Below are 21,901 nucleotides of genomic sequence, written 5' to 3' on the forward strand. Positions count from 1 at the left end.
CACACAGCCTCTCACTATGTGTTACAATTACATTACAGCTAACTTATTAAGTTGGTGCAGAATGGCTGTAAATTGTCATTGGTTTGCATATAATTTATTTTTATTAAAGTTTATACTGCCTCCAACTTTTAACTCATACCGTTTTTTTATATTTGGCGGAAGCATAAAATGATAAATTACTAAGCAGAGGTACAACTAAGCAGTTACAAAGTAAAGACGCATGTCTCTACAGCTCGCAGTCTGAGAACAGCTGCTGTAAATAGTATTTATAATATACGGTGTACTGTAAACGCCTGTTTTTTTGCAGTTGAAAGTCGGATTGCTGTGATTTCTCATGTTAAGGCTTTGATCAATTTTGCTTCTAGGGCTTTCTGGACCTGAATTTGACAGACTTCAGGAAAGGTGGTGCCAACATCACAGGCTTCCAGCTAATGAACTACACAGACCCCATGGTTAGCAGGACTATAGATGACTGGCTGGTGTTTGACAGCAAAGACCTGAAGAGCCCTAAAAGGAGACTCAAGGTGAAGAACTATCAGTAATATCAGTGATGAGAGGATTTACAGCAAGCATTTACAGATATTGATTAGAGTTTGTAAACGCATTGTATGTGTGACTTCGCTGATATTTATTATAGAAATTCCAGTGTGTAATTTAGCTTTCTTTTATTAATGAACCTAGAACACATGGAATTTAACTTTTTTTCCCCTTTTTTTCTAGCAATGCTCAGTTTGGTTTGTATGAACTTGAAAGTACCCCTGTACTTATTCTTACTGATGACTGATTTTGTTTACTACAAACTACAGAAGCTACAGAACCCGCCTGCTAGCTAGCCAGCTTGCTACCATAGTTAATGTTCGAGAAACTTTCTCGATATATTTAACAGTTATTCCACAAAATTGTCATACATGAGCTGATGAGGCGTGTAGCACCGAGTTGTCTATAAGCCATGTACGACAAAATTCAGTGGAATACCTGTTTTATTCTATCCACATTCACTGGATTTTGAGAAACAGAGCATTTTTATTTTTGTTTTTTGCAAATTCGCTAAATAAAAGCTTTTAATACAAAACGTCCAACAAAATCATTTCCGCTTAGAATGTAAACAAACCGGTAAAATGACAGTAGCAATTTGTGAAAAATGTGATAATAATAATTCTTGGAAAAAAACATACGTTCTTGCTATCAAATAATTTCCATATTTTGTTGCTTTTTTGTATTTTGGGGGTTTTTATTTTCGAGTAGAGTTTTTATTTCATCCTTGGTTGGTTTAGCAACATGCTCCGCCATTTTGTTTTTCTTTACTCACAGTATATGAGCTGATAGCCTAGTAGTTGAGTAGCCAATCAGAGCATGTGATTGCTCATATCCAGTGAATGTGAATAGAATATGGTATATTTTGGTTACTGTGAAATAAATTGGCAAGGATATGACAACTCAAGATTTGATTCAAGATTCTTGAGTCAAATCCTACTTGTGTTTACCAAATATGAGCTAGTTTATCAGGCAGTGCTAATTTGCTATGTGCTCATGTTACTCACAGTAAAATGTAGTATATTAGTACAGAGCAGGGCTTTGAACCGGTTCAAGGAACGAAAACGAAAACCGGGAACTTTTTCTATTTCACATGGAACAGAAACGAAACCAGAAACTTTATTATTTTTTATGTTCCGGAACAGAAACGCTTATTAAAAATAATGGTAACCGGTTAATACCGGTTTTTATTTCGTTCCTCAAAGTTTCCGTAGCCTACAAATAAAATAGCCATTCTTCTCCTGCGCAAGTTTCTATGACCCGCTGGGGTTCACTTCCTGTGTGACGTTCGCTGACTGAATGGAGAGAGCGGGAGGGTGGACTACTATCACGTCTCCATTACTGAGTGTCTGAGCAAAGAAGAGCCTGAACGTTGCAACCTCCCTATTGGCTGTTTGTAAAAATGTATCAATTGTTGCTAGTGTTGCCACCTGTCCCGGTTTTTCCTGATTGTCCCGGATTTTCATGGTCTGTCCCGGAAAAAAAAAATAAAAATCCGGGACACTGAATGTCCCGGTTTTTTGTACATGATGGGCAAAATGTGTATTTCAACTTGCGAGCCAGCTGAGAACCAGTTTGCTTTTCCATAGCTCGCCCGTGCTAAGTGCCACTAAGCGGAGCCACGTCATCACGTCGCTGTATACGTCACTTACGTCGCTGTATACGTCAGTTACGGCGCTACGTTTACATAAACCTTGGCGCGAATATCAAAGCAAAAACACGGAAGAAGCAGCAGCAACAACAACAATAATAATAATGGATGACTTCGCGTGGGGCGGCACGGTGGTGTAGTGGTTAGCGCTGTCGCCTCACAGCAAGAAGGTCCTGGGTTCGAGCCCCGGGGCCGGCGAGGGCCTTTCTGTGTGGAGTTTGCATGTTCTCCCCGTGTCCGCGTGGGTTTCCTCCGGGTGCTCCGGTTTCCCCCACAGTCCAAAGACATGCAGGTTAGGTTAACTGGTGACTCTAAATTGACCGTAGGTGTGAATGTGAGTGTGAATGGTTGTCTGTGTCTATGTGTCAGCCCTGTGATGACCTGGCGATTTGTCCAGGGTGTACCCCGCCTTTCGCCCGTAGTCAGCTGGGATAGGCTCCAGCTTGCCTGCGACCCTGTAGAAGGATAAAGCGGCTAGAGATAATGAGATGAGATGACTTCGCGTTTGTACAGCTGCTGCTTCTCGGCGCTTAAAAATGGCGATCTTTCATGGTCTTGTTATTGTTGTTGGTCTTAACAACTCCGCCCCCCCGCTGACGTAAGCGGTTCTTTCCTCTGGCCCAGCAGAGAGTTGGTGCTAGCCTGGAACCGGCTTGGACTGATAAAAGAAACAGACTCTCTGTTGCAATGGTGAAGGCTGAGCTTCAAGTCAGGCTAAACTTTCAGTTGTCCTGTACTGAGTTCAAGACATTCATTGAAAATCAGCCAGGACTCATAGCAGCAGCAAAGAAAAACACCAAATATAAATGGAAGATTAGGTAAGGTTTTGGTGAATTAAATGAAATAGTGTAGTGTAGTAACATACTCCTGTATGTACTGTATGTGCCCAGTTATATCAGTTCCATGTCCTCCTATGTATTTGTTTAGCCAAGAGCAGCAGAGGCACAGGCAAGCACAAGCAAAGCACACACCACACTCTAAGCAATCAGGTAAGCTGTTTGACACTACACCTTACATTCAGGTATTCTCAGATACAATGAAAAATTAGATTATTTTTATTCCACATAAGCAAACAAACAGAACTTAATTATGTATTTCCCTTTTACCTGTGCCCACTACTGCCCCCAGTTGTCCACAACCAAAAACTGTTGGAAATAAACCAAAATACTGAAGACCTAGCCTAGTAAACTAGACCCACCCGCCTAGCGGCCAAAAATATTTTTGCCTAGCGAGTGGGTCTAGCCTCGCACCATGTAAACAAAAACACTCCGGGCATCAAATCGTGCCCGCCAATCACAACGCAAGGTTTTTGTTTGGATTCTTTGGGCGGGCTTTTGCAGGAGTGACGACAAAGCTGCGCGACGCTGGAGAAAGCGCAGCAGGAAAGATGGCTACGGGCTAGTGAACAGCGCGCGTTTGACTCCGCTTTGGAATCAGTTTTAGAAGAATTAGACTTGGAGTTTTCGTTGAAACATGAGCAGGAAGAGGCTCTCCGCTCATTCCTTTTCAAGAAGGACGTTTTCGCCGTTTTGCCGACCGGCTATGGCAAAAGTCTGATCTACCAGCTGGCTCCGCTCGTAGCCAAAAGGATGGGGCTAGTTTGTGTAGTACGAAGAATTAATAAACAGCTTTGAAACATTACTTTTTGATTGTTTCTTATTTTCCTGTTATTTTAAATTTAAGGGAAATTATTTCACCAAACACCACTAAATAAAAACTCTCAAAAACAGTTTAAGCAAACCCTTGAAAAACACTTGGGGGAAAAAAAATGAGTGTATGTTATGTATGTGGTACAGACTCCAAACTTGTGGTCATTATCTCCAAACTTCTTAATATCTTGAACATGTTTATTAATTAATACGCATTTTGAAAAATTATTTATTTCAAGGCCTCCCCCACTGCTTTCTGTCGCTCTGACTACGTCACAGTCACTGTTGCGCTGATTGGTCAGAGCGTTGGCCTATACACACAGACAGTTTGAAAGACAGCGGGTTGTTCCTCCTACCCGCTTCGGAAATGTCTACGGATCGAGGCCAGACTAAATATTCACATTTAGTCTGGCTTGCCAGGCTAATGAAGACCTGCTATATTATGTAAAGCAATTAACTAAACAAATAACTAGCAAAAGCGTCATTTTTACTAATTAGAGCAATACAGATTCAGCGTAGAAGGGCGATTTTTGTCTTGGGTTAGATGTGTGAAGGGCGCCGTTGCTTACAAGCAAAAAGGTCGATTGGATGGTCGAAATGTCCAGGATTTTTGTCAGACACAGGTGGCAACCCTAATTGTTGCCCTTCCCACGGGAATCATCGCGGGCTCGAGAGCCGAGACCTGACGAGTTAGTTCGTTGGTAGCAGAACAAAATGTCTGGACACAAATCGGGTTTTCAGAAAAGGAAAGAAAATAAACGGAGGGTTGAAAATACAAAAAAGGAGGCAGAAAATGCAAAACGAGTTTTAAGGTAGGACAAATGGTTACTTTTCTGAGGCAGCCCACCGTGGCTGCAGGCTTTCAGTTGTCATTGAATGGTTACTTTTCTGAGGCAGCCCGCTGTGGCTGCCTGCAGGCTTATTTATTATAGCCCATTTAGTTAAAATAGTTGATATAAAATGTTTATAGTTATTTATGTGATGGTTGTCCTGATTTAGACTGGTGTTGTTGTTTTTTTGGGGGGGTGTTGCGCGATGTTGCACCCGGTCCAGATTAGGGCAGAACCGGCCCTGGCTACATTTCAGGTGTAGTTTGTTTTATGTATGTATGTACTTGCATAGATGTGTACTTGGTCTTCCAATATGGCGCCTAACAAAATCTCGCGGCGCGGTGACGTCATGCGGTAGCCCTCTATAGGGCCTGACTAGACTTTGGTAACACACTAAACGAATTATCTTTCATTTTTGGCACTTTTTCTGTTTGTGTAGATGGGAAGACATACTGAGAATCCAAATCGCCAACATTTGAAATAATAATTGTTTTGAATTATTTCTTGTCTTATTTAATGAAGGTTGTAACAGAATTAGCCTACATTTGGCTTAAGCTGGATGAGACGGAGACATAACTTTATAGCCACTTGTTAAACAGCTGACAGGGAACGTAATTAACCGTTACGGGAACGAAATTTTTTTGTTCTAACCGGTTCGGGAACGTCTATTTAATGGTGGAACCCAAAACCGGAAACGTTAAAATTCCGTTTCTGTTCGGAACGAACCAATAGGAAAAAAATTCTGGTTCAAAGCCCTGGTACAGAGGCAGCAGGAAATGTCAGTAAACACGAGTTGATATCCGAATGTTGTGATACATCAGGAATTCAGTAATTTTAGTCAAATAATTTCTTCTTTGTAGACTCATTGTCAGGTTCGTTTTTAAATACAGAGTCTTATTTCTCTAATTTGACGTTTTCCTATGGTATTCCAAAGATAAAGGATTAACATAACCAGTGTGGCCATGGATGGGAAAGGACATAAAAAATATAACCCAACATTGAAACCCATCCATCCATTATCTGTAGCCGCTTATCCTGTGCAGGGTCGCAGGCAAGCTGGAGCCTATCCCAGCTGACTATGGGCAAGAGGCGGGGTACACCCAGAACAAGTCGCCAGGTCATCACAGGGCTGACATGTAGAGACAAACAACCATTCACACACACACATTCACACCTACAGTCAATTTAGAGCCACCAATTAGCCTAACCTGCATGTCTTTGGACTGTGGGGGAAACCAGAGCACCCAGACACGGGGAGAACATGCAAACTCCACATAGAAAGGTCCTTGTCAGCCGCTGGGCTCGAACCTAGGACCTTCTTGCTGTGAGGCAACAGTGCTAACCACTACACCACCGTGCCGCCCCCAATGTTGAAACCATATTGTGGCAGTTCCTGGTGTGGGTGGAGCACAGAAGCACAGCAGGCGAGTTGATGGTCATACACAAACTCTTTATTTCACTTTACTACTAGCTTTTCAGCTTGCTTACTTGCTTTCAATCACTCACTCACTCACTCTACACATACACACATGCGTTGTGGTCGGGAGGGAGCCCCTTTGCTCTCTCCTTCCTTTTATGCTCCGTCCCTGTAACAAACACACACACACACATTAATTGACAGCAGGTGGAATGATTTAGCCACTTACCTTCCCTGACCCCGCCCTCCATTCACAGACTGCTGCTTGGCCACGCCCCCACTGCCACATACCCCCACCGCCCGACTCAGGCCGGGGAGCCATCTGGCCTGAAGCTGACTCCCCCCCGATGGGACAGGAAGTCCGCCACCACCATCTGTGCCCCCGGCCTGTGGATCACCTCGAACTTAAATGGCCGGAAGGCGAGATACCAACGGGTGATCCACGCATTGGCATCCTTCATGCGGTGGAGCCACTGGAGGGGCGCGTGGTCTGAACAGAGAGTGAAAGGGTGCCCCAGCAGGTAGTATAAGAGGGCAAGGACCACCCACTTGATGGCAAGACACTCCTTCTCAATTGTGCTGTACTTGTTTTCACGCGTTGACAGTTTCTGGCTGATGTACAGCACGGGGCGCTCCTCGCGCTCCACCTCCCAGGACAAAACGGCCCCCAGCCCTCTGTCCGATGCATCAGTCTGCAAAATAAAGGGGAGAAAGAAGTCAGGGGAGTGTAAAGGTGGCCCCCCACACAGTGCAGCTTTTACCTCAAAGAAGGCCTGTTGGCACTGCTCCGTCCACTGGACCGGATCTGGAGCCCCCTTTTTAGTGAGAACGGTTAGCGGGCTGGTGATGTCTGAATAATTAGGTATAAACCTACAATAATAGCCAGCCAGCCCCAGGAACCATCTCACCTCCTTTTTGGTCTTGGGCCTTGGGCAGGCTGCAATCGCTGCAGTCTTGTTAATTTGGGGACACATCTGCCCATGACCCAAGTGGAACCCCAGATACCGTACTTCCACCTGCCCAATTGCACACTTTTTCGGGTTAGCTGTGAGGCCCGCTCGCCTCAGTGACTTTAGAATGGCCTTCAGGTGTTCCAAGTGCCGCGGCCAATCATGGCTGTAGATTATTACAACCCCGATTCCAAAAAAGTTGGGACAAAGTACAAATTGTAAATAAAAATGGAATGCAATAATTTACAAATCTCAAACTGATATTGTATTCACAGTAGAGCATAGACAACATATCAAATGTCGAAAGTGAGACATTTTGAAATTTCATGCCAAATATTGGCTCATTTGAAATTTCATGACAGCAACACATCCCAAAAAAGTTGGGACAGGGGCAATAAGAGGCTGGAAAAGTGAAAGGTACAAAAAAGGAACAGCTGGAGGACCAAATTGCAACTCATTAGGTCAATTGGCAATAGGTCATTAACATGACTGGGTATAAAAAAAGCATCTTGGAGTGGCAGCAGCTCTCAGAAGTAAAGATGGGAAGAGGATCACCAATCCCCCTAATTCTGCGCCGAAAAATAGTGGAGCAATATCAGAAAGGAGTTTGGCAGTGTAAAATTGCAAAGAGTTTGAACATATCATCATCTACAGTGCTGAATATCAAAAGATTCAGAGAATCTGGAAGAATCTCTGTGCGTAAGGGTCAAGGCCGGAAAACCATACTGGGTGCCCGTGATCTTCGGGCCCTTAGACGGCACTGCATCACATACAGGCATGCTTCTGTATTGGAAATCACAAAATGGGCTCAGGAATATTTCCAGAGAACATTATCTGTGAACACAATTCACCGTGCCATCCGCCGTTGCCAGCTAAAACTCTATAGTTCAAAGAAGAAGCCGTATCTAAACATGATCCAGAAGCGCAGACGTCTTCTCTGGGCCAAGGCTCATTTAAAATGGACTGTGGCAAAGTGGAAAACTGTTCTGTGGTCAGATGAATCAAAATTTGAAGTTCTTTATGGAAATCAGGGACGCCGTGTCCTTTGGACTAAAGAGGAGAAGGATGACCCAAGTTATCAGCGCTCAGTTCAGAAGCCTGCATCTCTGATGGTATGGGGTTGCATTAGTGTGTGTGGCATGGGCAGCTTACACATCTGGAAAGACACCATCAATGCTGAAAGGTATATCCAGGTTCTAGAGCAACACATGCTCCCATCCAGACGACGTCTCTTTCAGGGAAGACCTTGCATTTTCCAACATGACAAGGCCAAACCACATACTGCATCAATTACAGCATCATGGCTGCGTAGAAGAAGGGTCCGGGTACTGAACTGGCCAGCCTGCAGTCCAGATCTTTCACCCATAGAACACATTTGGCGCATCATAAAACGGAAGATACGACAAAAAAGACCTAAGACAGTTGAGCAACTAGAATCCTACATTAGACAAGAATGGGTTAACATTCCTATCCCTAAACTTGAGCAACTTGTCTCCTCAGTCCCCAGACATTTACAGACTGTTGTAAAGAGAAAAGGGGATGTCTCACAGTGGTAAACATGGCCTTGTCCCAACTTTTTTGAGATGTGTTGTTGTCATGAAATTTAAAATCACCTAATTTTTCTCTTTAAATGATACATTTTCTCAGTTTAAACATTTGATATGTCATCTATGTTCTATTCTGAATAAAATATGGAATTTTGAAACTTCCACATCATTGCATTCCGTTTTTATTTACAATTTATACTTTGTCCCAACTTTATTGGAATCGGGGTTTTATATCGTCCAGATAGGCGGCTGCATAGGCAGCGTGAGGGTGGAGGACCCTGTCCATAAGCCGCTGGAACGTAGCGGGCACCCCAAACAACCCAAAAGGGAGTGTGACAAATTGGTGTAACCCAAAAGGTGTGGAAAAGTCTGTTTTCTCTCGGGATAGAGGAGTCAAGGGGATCTGCCAATATCCCTTTGTTAGATCCAGTGTCGAATAAAAGCGAGCAGTGCCTAACTGATCAAGCAACTCATCAATGCGAGGCATTGGGTATGCGTCAAATTTAGACACCGCATTGACCTTTCTATAGTCCACACAGAACCGGACCGACCCGTCGGTCTTGGGAACCAGGACCACTGGGCTGCTCCAGTCACTGTGGGACTCCTCAATTATGCCCATTTCGAGCTTGGCCTTAAGTTCGTCTCGAACCACATTTTTCTTGTGTTTGGGCAAGCGGTAAGAGCATCTACACACTACCACCCCCGGGGGCGTTTCGATGTGGTGTTCTATGAGGTGGGTACGATCAGGAAGGGGCGAGAACACATCGGAAAATTCCTTTTGCAACTTGGCCACCTCCGTGAGTTGGGCCAGTGAGCGGTGGTCTCCACAAGGGACCGGAGTGGTCTGAGATGTTATCTTTTTCGCCTCTGGCCCCAGCTCCACCTTCTCCAGGACTACCGATGCCAACGCCATGGGGACCCCCTCATTCCAGCATTTTAAAAGGTTGAGGTGGTAGATTTGCAATGCCCCGCCCCTATCCATTCACCTCACCTCATAGTCGATGTCCCCGACTCGCTGTGTGACCTCGAAGGACCCTTGCCACTTGGTGACTAATTTGGAGCTCGATGTGGGCAATAATACGAGCACTTTGCCTCCTGGCGTGAACTGCCTAAGGCGCATGCCCCTGTCATACAGCCGGATTTGACGTTCTTGTGCCTGCTGCAAATTCTCCTGGGTTAGGTGCATGAGGGTGTGGAGTTTTGCGCACAGGCCAAGAATGTACCGGATTTTGTTTTTGCTAGGTGAAGGTCCCTCCTCCAAATTTTCCCATAGCACATCCAGAATGCCACGTGGCTTATGCCCATATAATAACTAAAATGGAGAAAACCCCTTGGAGGCTTGCGGGACCTCTCGTACCACGGATAACAGGGGCTCAAGCCACTTATCTCAACTACGTGCATCTCCACTTATGAATTTCCAGATTATGTTCTTGAGTGTTTGGTTAAATTGCTCTACTAAGCCATCCGTTTGTGGGTGATAGACACTGGTGCAAATAGACTTACTCCCTAATAATCTCATCTCATCTCATCTCATTATCTCTAGCCGCTTTATCCTTCTACAGGGTCGCAGGCAAGCTGGAGCCTATCCCAGCTGACTATGGGCGAAAGGCGGGGTACACCCTGGACAAGTCGCCAGGTCATCACAGGGCTGACACATAGACACAGACAACCATTCACACTCACATTCACACCTACGGTCAATTTAGAGTCACCAGTTAACCTAACCTGCATATCTTTGGACTGTGGGGGAAACCGGAGCACCCGGAGGAAACCCACATGGACACGGGGAGAACATGCAAACTCCGCACAGAAAGGCCCTCGCCAGCCCCGGGGCTCGAACCCAGGACCTTCTTGCTGTGAGGCGACAGCGCTAACCACTATACCACCGTGCCGCCTCCCTAATAATCCTAATAAGGATTTCTTTTGGAATCCCGACCCGGGAGATAAAGCGGAAGAGCGCTTCCACAATACTGCTTGCTGAGATATTGCGGAGAGGCACTGCTTCCAGATATCGCGTTGCATAGTCCACCAGAACTAAAATAAAGCGATATCCCCGTGCTGACCGATCTAATGGCCCAATGAGATCCATCCCAATTTGCTCAAACGGGGTCTCGATTAGAGGAAGAGGGCGCAAAGGCACTTTTGGAGTGGCCGCGGGATTTACTAATTGGCATTCACGGCATGCATGCCGCACACCACCGACGGACATCCCCACGAATCTCTGGCCAATAGAACCGGGCCATTATTTGGGCTAGTGTTTTATCTTGCCCTAAGTGTCCAGCCATGGGATTAAAGTGAGCTGCATGGAATACAAGTTCCCTACAGCTCTTTGGGATTAACAATTGTTTTATTCGTTCGCTAGTTTGAGTGTCTTGCATCACTCGGTACAATCTATCTTTAATAATAGCAAAATAAGGGAAGGTCGGTGCCGCGCTTGGCTGAAGAGTTTGACCATCGATTACTCTCACTTGGTCAAACGCATGCCGCAGAATCTCGTCTCACGACTGCTCTAATGGGAAATCCCCAAGGGAATCCCTGAGAGAAGGAGGAGGAGCGGGCTGCTCCTCACTCTGATGCGGTGTTGATGTAGACAGCTCTGTGACAGCTTCTCCAGTCAACACCACACCGGGATCTTCCCGTGACCTATTAGTGCAGGACCCACTGCGTGTTAAATATTCCATTAGCTTTTTAAACCCTGGCCAATCAGTACCCAAAATGCCTCGTCTGCCTGCCATCGGAGCCACCTCCAGATGGTCCTCCGCCAGCTTGATGGCTTGTTCCAGCAACGCCGGGTGATGACACTGGACCCATTCTGCCGTTCCTTCTGGAAGTCGCGAGATGAACTGTTCCAGTGCCACCAGATTGATGATCTCGTCAGTGTCGCGGTCTTCCACCCTCAGCCACTGCTGGCAGGCATCCCGGAGTTGCTGGCCGAATGTAAATGGCCGACCGACCTCCTCCAATGCCAGCGTCCGGAAGTGCTGGCGATGTTGTTCCGAGGAGCAGCTGACCCACTGCAGGATGTCTTTCCTCAGGTAAGCATACCCCAGTCGGCTGTCAGCAGGGAGCTGCAAACTGCGCCTCACCAGTCAGGAGCAGGAGGAGGCGCGCTGCACGCTGCTCCAGCGGCCACCCCCATGCCTCGGCTGCTTGCTCGAAGAGGGCGAGGAATGCTTCTGGATTGTCCTGCAGGCCCATCTTCGTGGGGGTGCCGGCTGCGGTGATGGTCAACACTCCTGCTGGTGCGAGCAGGTGCCGGAACGCCTGGCGAGCTTCCTGCTGGGACAGCATCAAGGCTTCGAAGTGTTGCTCTTGTTCCTTTCTGAGGACGGTCAGCGCTTGATACTGGCTCTGCTGGGTGGTAGCGAGGGCAAGGATGAGCTCTTCGAATGGGGAGGACTCCATGGGGTGGTCCCCTTCTGTGCTTACTGGGTTTCAGCACCACTGTGGCAGTTCCTGGTGTGGGTGGAGCACAGAAGCACGGCAGGTGAGTTGATGGTCATACACAAACTCTTTATTTCACTTTACTACTAGCTTTTCAGCTTGCTTGCTTGCTTTCATTCACTCACTCACTCTACACACACACATACGTTGTGGTCGGGAGGGAGCCACTTTTCTCTGCTCTCTCCCTCCTTTTATGCTCCGTCCCTGTAACAAACACGCGCGCACACACACATTAATTGACAGCAGGTGGAATGACTTAGCCACTTACCTTCCCTGACCCCGCCCTCCATTCACAGACTGCTGCTTGGCCATGCCCCCACTGCCACACATATTAATCAAATATACCATGTACTGAGACTCCGGATGAAATTATGAATTCTCTGAGGTGACTGGTGTAGTACTATTTTGTGAGGGGTGCAACCAGCCACCGAAGAGAATCCATAATTCCCAGTGCTGCTCAGTTCATGGTATATTTGATTTATACCCCTCATCAAAAAATTCCAAACTAAAAGTGCGGAGATTGAATTCCGGCATAAACTCAGTGGAGGCAGCCCAGGTTGTTGTTTTCGTCGGAGCGACCTTCAACCTGCACATGTGCAATATCCCATGCTATCGCCTGCCTCACTAGGCGTGATCATGATACATAGATCTACACACACAGAAATGCTCGTGAAGCCACAGATGTGACTCGAGTCGGCTGTATAGCTTGAAATTGTGACATCAGTTCATGGTATATCCAGGATATACCATGACTGACTCACACCATCCATTTTTTTAAATTTTGAATGTCACGAGATGCATTGCTTAATCAATAGTGGAACTATTTTATGTCACGTGAGCCATCTTTAGCCAATCCCTGCACGTGAATTTTTTGAGGATGGATATAATACTTGCAATCTCCTGATCAAGAGGCAGACATGCTAACCACTAGGCCAATCACCAGTGGTCATTCGGGTCATACCAAAGACCATCATAAAAATGGTGTCTACTGCCATCTGGCAAGGCATGCTGCAATACAGATGCGAGTGGGGAGTCAAACTCTCACGGTTACCAGAGGACTAGCCCTCCACTGTAACCCTAGCTATGTAATATAAACGAGATGCCGAGGGTTACGAAATGGAGATAGGCGCCACCAAACGCACCATGAATGGTGCAGGAAGGACTTTGACTTTAATATAATACTGATTATACAGTTGTTTAATTACCTCTGCTAACTTTGTTGGAGGAGGGCATGTTTTCGCCTCTGTTTGTTTGCTTGTCCCCACGTAACTCAAAAAGTAATGAACAGATTTTGATGAAATTTTGAGGAAAGGTGGGCCATGGCACAAGGAACAATTGCTTAGATTTTAATGCAAATCCGGATATGTATGCGGATCCAGGATATTCTATTAAGTGGCTTGGCGGAGGTATGCTCTCTACTGAGTGCACTTCAAATTAAACTATGCATTTTCTCTGCCCAAGAACAAATATTTAAAGCTCATAGGCAACGGTTTTAATTTTATGCACATTTGAAACTTTATATGTTAAAAAACCCTCTGTAATTTTCTTCTGGTCCCAAGAAGTATTGTTAATAAGTAATAATTAAAATAAGTTAGCGCCGATCATGGCAAATTTCTGTCGGCTATTTCCATGACCACTCGGCACGTGACATCATTTAAGCCAAACAAACCACTTGAGTTGAGTCCACTTCCGTGTATTTTCATTGTTGTTCGGCTTGATTACTGACGTGCGTTTGGGAATTTCCAAAGAAAAACCATGGCTTATTGTTGTGCAGTGAACTGTAACAACGGGACCAGTTCAGGAAGAAGTTTTTACTGTTTTCCAAAAGAGGAGGAGAGAGTGGATTGTGCATATGAAGCGAGAGGGTTGGCAGCCGGGTAAATATGCCGCTCTGTGCTCCAATCACTTCGAGGAGGATTCATTTTTGAAGAATCCCCATCTGTTGGAGAGTTTAGGTGTCAGTGTTGGACAGAGAAGGCTCAAATCTGACACTGTTCCAACAAAATTCGAGCACAAAATCAAGCAGTCAAAGAAGAAACAGACCAGCAATGCTCAAGCAAAAAGGAGAAGATTGGAGGTAAACATTTTTACCTTTGCTTGCAATTTTTCAAGTAAAGAATCCTGAGGGATCCTGTACAATCATTGTGTAAATGAGACAAAAGGGATATGTCCTTGTTTAGAGTAGGCTATAAATAGTATAATGCTTGTATTAATATTAGCAATAAATTATATTAGCAATATAAACGAATCCACGTTCTATTATAGGGATTGTGTGTGTGCCAATGTGCGCATCAGTGGGTAACCCCATTAAATGTCCTGGTATATGTTATTATTGAATTGTTGAAAATTAGCCCTGTATGTTTCTCTCCAGCAAAAAAAAAAGTATATTTAGAAAGTGGTTAAATAAATGAACCTCCTAAACGTGTGCTCAGTTTGCAAGTAAACACTTGCTCCCAGTCTGTTTGGCTTAAATGACATCACGACGACGGCCCCTTGGTGGTGAAAGTGCGCATAAGTGAGGTGTCAACAAACCTTCGGAAATTGGCCAAAACAGTATATTTTAAGCATTTTATTCAATTTTAGGGTGCAAATTAGACACCAGGGAGATTTAATTCGCTTTTGGGGTTGTTCTTCTAATCTAGACAATAAAGTTGATATTCTACATTTCACCTCCAACCGTTGCCTATGACCTTTAAGTATCTCTCAACTGCACAGTACAGGATTTAATTTTCAGAAGCACCGTTCTAATTTCATCCTCTTGTTGTAACACTCAATGGTGTCTGTCTGTTTCCATACAGTACACAGGAGCGCTCACCTATGATGGTGTGAGTGTCATGGCCACTGCTTTCCAAAACCTCAGGAAGCAGCGTATTGATATTTCCCGGCGGGGGAACGCAGGTGAATGTCTGGCCAACCCCCCAGCACCATGGGGCCAAGGCATCGACATCCAGAGAGCCCTCCAACAGGTTACACACACACACACACACACACACACACACACACACACACCTCGTTGATTGAATCACCACCCAGTTTAATCAGTTTTTGGACAATCAAATGAAATGTGAGTTGGAACTCAAGAGGCATACAAAACGGTGCCTTAAGATGAAATTAGGGATGAGAAGGAATGGAAAAATTCATGCTATTATAACAGTACGATATTACAGATTTCACTGCTTCGCATTCTCAAAGAGAGCAGTGCATTTATGGTAACACCACAGCAGCAATTCTCGTGTCATATTTAAATAATAGTCTCGTTAAGAGGGTTGCTTTAAGCCTTCAGTATTAAATAATCCAGAAATACTGCTTTCTTTGATTTTTTTTTTACTATAACCTCAGCTATATTTTAGCTTTCTGCAGCACAGCATAACATGATGATATAACGATTCGTTTTATCTTTTTTTTTTTACCATTATACAGACAGATTGTTATTTCCCTCCTACCTTTTTATACATTTAAAGGCAAAGGTTTGCAAGCATTTAAGACAAAACACGTTATTTGTACTACGATAATTAATGTACTATGTTTCACAGTAACAAAATACAGTAGTTCATGTGAATATATTCATATTGTTCAAAGGTTGAAAACATTACATTCCTTTCTGAGTGAAGAAGAAGAACAACAGCAACCACTTTATTTATCACATGTGCACTTAAGCACAGTGAAATTCCTCTGCAGTTAATCCATCTGAAGTAGTGAACACACACACACAAGCAATGAGCACACACACATACCCAGAGCAGTGGACAGCTATGCTACAGTGCCCAGGAAGCAGTTGGGGGGGGTTAGGTGCCTTGCTCAATGTTATCACTTACTTTATACTATAGCAGCTACTGTATAGTAACAGTCATTTCGCCACCAGGCTCTTGAGTGTGAAACATGTTCTTCTCTAGGTGCAGTTTGAAGGTCTAACAGGCCACGTCCAGTTCAACGAGAAAGGACATCGAACAAACTTTACAGTCAATGTAATAGAGCTTGTCCCGAGTGGACCCAAGAAGGTAAATGACTGGTTTCCAAATGCCCAGATGGTGATTTCTCTTTTCTGCCTGCTAGTAATCGTTACACACGAAACAAAATGTACAACCCTGATTCCAAAAAAGTTGGGACGCTGTGTAAAACATAAATAAAAACAGAATGCAATGATTTGCAAATCCTTTTCTACATATAGTCAATTGAATAAAATACAAATGCAGGATATTTAATGTTCAAACTGATAAACTTTATTGGCTTCTTTTTGTAGAAAAGACACTCATTCTGAATTTGATGCCAGTAACACATGCCAAAAAAGTTGGGACAGAGGCAACAAAAGCCTAGGAAAGTTGTGGAATGCTGAACAAACACCTGTTGGGAACATTCTACAGGTGAACAGGTTAACTGGTAATTGGAAAGGCTCAGTAATTCACAAGCAAGGATGGGGTGGGGTTCACCATTTTGTGAAAAACTGTGTAGGCGAATAGTCCAATAGTTTCTCAATGCAAGAAATTCAGGGATTTCACCATCGACAATCCATAATCTCATCAAAAGATTCAGAGAATCCAGAGAAATCGCTGTACGTAAGGGGCAAGGCCGAAAACCAACACTGAACGCCTGTGACCTTCGATCCTTCAGGCGGCACTGCATTAAAAACCTCCACGATTGTATAAAGGACATTACTACATGGGCTTGGGAAACCCTGGTTATTCAAGCAAGACAATGCCAAGCCACATTCTGCACGTGTTACAACAGCATGGCTATGTACTGAAAGAGTGCAGGTGCTAAACTGGCCTGCCTGCCTCCTATTGAAAGTGGGGGAAAATGTGTGGTGCATTATGAAGCGCAAAATATGACAAAAGAGCCCCCTGACTGTTGAGTAACTGAAGTGAAGCAAGTGAATATCAAGGAAGAATGGGAAAGAATTTCACATTCAAAACTTCAGCAATTAGTGTCCTTAGATCGCAAACGCTTACCGAGTGTTGTTAAAAGAAAAGGTGATGTAACACAGTGGTAAACATGCCCCTGGTCCAATTTTTATCCCCCGCTGGTCAAAAGGCCCGAAGGGGAATTATGTTGTGGAGATTTCCTTCCGTCTGTCCCGGGAAGGGTACTCGCCTTCTGAAATCAACTCCTCTCACAATTTTTGGAGGAATTTCACAAAACTTGGCAGGATTCTTTGTTATATGTCGGTAATATGCATATTGTAATTTATTTAAATTCAAATCAAATCAAATCAAGTTTATTTGTATAGCGCTTTTAACAATAAACATTGTCGCAAAGCAGCTTTACAGAATTTGAACGACTTAAAACACGAGCTAATTTTATCCCTAATCTATCCCCAATGAGCAAGCCTGTGGCGACGGTGGCAAGGAAAAACTCCCTCAGACGACATGAGGAAGAAACCTCGAGAGGAACCAGACTCAAAAGGAAACCCATCCTCATTTGGGCAACAACAGACAGCCTGACTATAATATTAACAGTTTTAACAGGTATAACCCTCAACTGTCCTCATGGGGCCGTCCTTCACAGGAGCGGTGCGATAAAACTCCGACCAGACACAGGGCACCAGGATGGATCAAGCAGGTCCGAGGGGCAGAAGAGGCCAGCATCTCAATCCCAGGATCAACATGTAACTCAGAGGGACAGATGGGGGGGGGAAGAGAGAGAGAAAGAAAACACAGGTTGTTAGGTATGCCCTAAAAATGACAAGTATTAAATCTGTGTGGTAGGCTCGCAGAGACGAGAGTCTTTACATCAGGCATAACACACAACAATGGCATGTTAATATGGTAAAAAATATCATGACTCTGCTCTGGCTGGATGCTTGATTGGGTGATGGGAGCACACTCCTCAGCAATGATGAGATGCAGATGGGACCCTTAGGGCTGGCCAAGACAATTCAGTTACATTTCACCGGGTCTGGGACATGCGACAGAATGTCTGACAGCCGATTCCCTGCAGGCTACGATAGCCAGTCGAGGTCTCCACCCTCTCCACCAAAAGATTTCCTGTTGACTCCATGTAACTCAGAGGGACAGATTTGGGGTGGGGGGGAGGGAAAGAAAACACAGGTTGTTAGGTATACCCAATGTCACCTGAATAAGTAGGAGCAGTATACATATTGCACCGAGTACAAGCAGGGACTCCGGCAACTAACTATGACAGCATAACTAAAAGGAGAGAGCCAGAAGGTAACACAGGCATGAGGGAGCCCCGGGACATAAAGCAGCCAGCCACTACACCGTCAACAAACTCGAGTGAGCAAGCGAGTGGGGACTGACAGCATCCATACATCCCAGTTTACCAAAACACTCTATGTCTGAGGACCCTCCAGATCTACTCCTTTACCTCATAAACACCATTAACAAAAGGCTTGACTAAATTCAGTCACATTTTACCAGAGTTACAGCCCTTGATTAACAAAATTATAATTTGCCATTTTCATGAGTGTGTTTTCCTTCTGAAATCAACTCCTCTCACAATTTGTGGAGGAATTTCACCAAACTTGGCAAAAAGCTTTGTTATATGACACTTATACGCATATTGAAATTTTGTTTAATTTGGGCATAACACAAGTTATGCCCTTGATTATTAACAAACTTGTACTTTGGCAGTTTCATCAAGGTGTGCTTGCTTTCTGAAATCAACTTCCCTCACAGTTTTTGGAGGAATTTCATGTAATTTGGCAAAACGTTTTTATCCCCCATTGGCCGAGCGGCCCGAAGTTGTGGCAATGTCTGTCCGTCCGTCCATCTGTCCATCCCAGGAAGGGTACTCACCTTCTGAAATCAACTCACAATTTTTGGAGGAATTTCACGAAACTTGGCAGGATTCTTTGTTATATGTCGGTAATACGCATATTGCAATTTCGTTCAATTCAGTCACATTTTACCAGAGTTATGGCATAGTTGCCAGCGGGGGATATTGTGCTCTCAGAGCACTCTTGTTTGGAGCGTGTTGCAGGCATCAAATTCTGAATGAGTGTATATTTATCAAAAAAAAAAAAGTTTTTCAGTTTGAACATTATCTTAACTTTGCATTGTATTCAATTGAATATGGATCGAAAAGGATTTACAAATCATTGTTTTCTGTTTTTATTTTTTTTCCCCACAAGGTCCCAACATTTTTGGATCATCAGGCTTGTATATATTTTTGATTTTGTGTTTTATTCTTTGACTCACTGTGCTCTAGGCTCACAATTGTAATCGTACTTGTAGCTGTGCGAATATTTATGTACTTCCTTCAGCTGCCGTTTCAAAGTTTGCTAGTGCATGCAATTAGCCGTAGCTAGAGCCTTCACCTTATCTCAGAAACACAGCGAGAGGGAAGCGTTAGTCGCTGGAGGGGTGAAAAGGGTGTGCATGCTTTTCTAAGTACTTTCCGTTCTTCATGAGTCTCTAATATGAATATTTATCATCCTAAAAATATCTGCACCCAAGGTCCTGCGCTATTCCTTTCTTCTGACTGCAGGTGGGCTACTGGAACGAAAATGAGAAGTACGTGAGCACGGCGACTTATACCCACACACTCAATGAGACATTGGACGTGCACAACAGGACGTACATAGTCACCACAATTCTTGTAAGTCTAGTGACTCTTTTCGGATTCATTATTTCTGATTTAGACACAATGTACCATATGAGAGCTTAATATAGACAGACTCTAACTTTCACAGCCAGAGTTTTGTCTTTCCATCAAATTACAGGTGGCGTTCCTTGCTATTAACATGTCTCAGGGCTCCTGCCTCTTATTTTCGACAGCAGGTCTAGATTTTATTTTACTGTATGGCAGTGATGTCTGTCCTGTTACCTTCTATTTACTTTCCTTTGATGCCAGAGCCTTTCGTTGTTGATGTGTCTCATCAGTGAAGCAAAGCTTTCAGTATTTGTCGACTTACTGCTCTGATTTGACTCCGTTTGAAGGGTACAGCTCTCCTCTGAGGGACTTATTAGTTGACAATGTTTGTTAGTAGAAGAGATTGCATTGCCTGTCTGGAGCTTGCCTGTGTGTATGAAAGAGAGGCAAAAGGAAAGTTGGTATTTCTGCCAATCGCGTTGTAGTCTGCAGGTTGGAATCATGATAGGAGACAACATTTGCCTGGTCTCCCTCAAGTCCTGGACTTGGCATGAGAGACAATGGCTTTGCTTAAGGCTTTTTTTTTTCGCCAGTCCACTGCCAGTGAACATTGAGAAGTTCATTTACAAACCAGTTTTAAAAAACCTAATAAGCAACTTACTGTGGATAATCTAAGTAGTTTCGATGCAGCAAATATACACTCACTGACCGCTTTATTAAGAATACCTATACACTTGTCTGTTTGTGCAATTAATAAAACTATTCAACCAAACATGCTACATACAACAGCACAATGCATAAAATCATGCAGATACAGGTCAAGAGCGTCAGTTTATGTTCACTTCACATTAAATATCAGAATGGGGATCCGAGACGTTAATGTCAGGACTGAGTATTTCAGAACCTGATGATCTCTTGGGATTCTCAATCACAGTCAACTCTCGAGTTTACACAGAACGGGGCATGAGAATCAGAGAATCAGTTACTGGTTACTTTCATGAGTCAAGTTGCAACACGTAATAATTAATGTCTCATCTCACCTCATTATCTCTAGCCGCTTTATCCTGTTCTACAGGGTCGCAAGCAAGCTGGAGCCTATCCCAGCTGACTACGGGCGAAAGGCGGGGTACACCCTGGACAAGTCACCCGGTCATCACAGGGCTGACACATAGACACAGACAACCATTCACACTCACATTCACACCTACGGTCAATTTAGAGTCACCAGTTAACCTAACCTGCATGTCTTTGGACTGTGGGGGAAACTGGAGCACCCGGAGGAAACCCACGCGGACACGGGGAGAACATGCAAACTCCACACAGAAAGGCCCTCGCCGGCCACGGGGCTCGAACCCAGACCTTCTTGCTGTGAGGCGACAGCGCTAACCACTACACCACCGTGCCACCCCTAATAATTAATGTACAGGACAAATTCAGTATTCGGTGTATGGCACATTAGAAGACAATGAAATATGGGTAATATACGTTTGCATAAAGGGAGCTTTTTTAAACTCTCTTCTACAAATACAATTCATGCTAAAAATTCTTGAGCATAATTTATATTAGATTAAACTTAGTCACCTAAAAGCCTGATAAATAATTTATTGTGTATCTGAATATTCAATTTGTATAGGTAATTGTATGGGGCCGAGTAAAATTAAGGATTAATTTCACGAGTGATTTCGAAGTTTTGAAAATTGCCCGAGTCGCTTTGAAATCACGAGTGAAATTGATCCTTAATTTTACAAGGAACCATACAATTACTTGTTTATAATATATACAGTAGGGCCAAATTCATATTTCAGAAGCCATTCAAGTTCACACCATTTGTCATTCACGTTTTCTGAACCACCCAGGGCGCAAGACTATCTTGCACGTTTGAGTCAGTTTCTAAAGCGTCTTTCATCACGACACGGCGACACGACACGAGGATTTTGAAAGTGGTTTTCCCCATTTTCTTTCCTCACTTCTGCATAAAACTGCGATAGCACCTTGTCTAACTCACAGCATTCATATGCCAATAGAGAGTCGTTTATTTGTCTTTCTGCGGCCCATTTCTTAAATGCGGAAAGCCAAAAATTCGTACTTTTTTTGGTATTTTCATTTCCGCTTGCAGCTTTCAATTGGTTTATAATTTCTTCATCAAATATAGTGAAATGCGGCATTGCTGAGTCAGCAGAGTCAGCCATTTTGTTGACAAAATTTGTTAATTTTTGTAACCGTAACCAAGCAACAAACTAGCCAATAGCATTTCAGAAATACGGCCCCGTGTTAAGGAAAAAAAACCCTCCTTGATTGACCAATCAGAATTTAGTAATTTGGCCCTATGTA

General features: G+C 44.0%; 1 protein-coding gene across 2 annotated transcripts in view; it reads left to right on the top strand.

Annotated features, from left to right (window-relative positions):
• gria1b (glutamate receptor, ionotropic, AMPA 1b) overlaps positions 1–21,901 on the top strand; it is a 190,440-nt gene that overhangs the window by 80,503 nt on the left and 88,036 nt on the right. For both annotated transcript variants that reach the window (XM_060936357.1, XM_060936358.1), the window contains 4 exons: positions 366–524; positions 14,821–14,988; positions 15,916–16,020; positions 19,466–19,576. In XM_060936357.1, coding sequence (XP_060792340.1) covers positions 366–524; positions 14,821–14,988; positions 15,916–16,020; positions 19,466–19,576 — 543 coding nt within the window. The remainder of the gene's footprint in view (positions 1–365; positions 525–14,820; positions 14,989–15,915; positions 16,021–19,465; positions 19,577–21,901) is intronic.

This window comes from Neoarius graeffei, chromosome 12 (assembly GCF_027579695.1).
Source record: "Neoarius graeffei isolate fNeoGra1 chromosome 12, fNeoGra1.pri, whole genome shotgun sequence".
Taxonomy (NCBI): domain Eukaryota; kingdom Metazoa; phylum Chordata; class Actinopteri; order Siluriformes; family Ariidae; genus Neoarius; species Neoarius graeffei.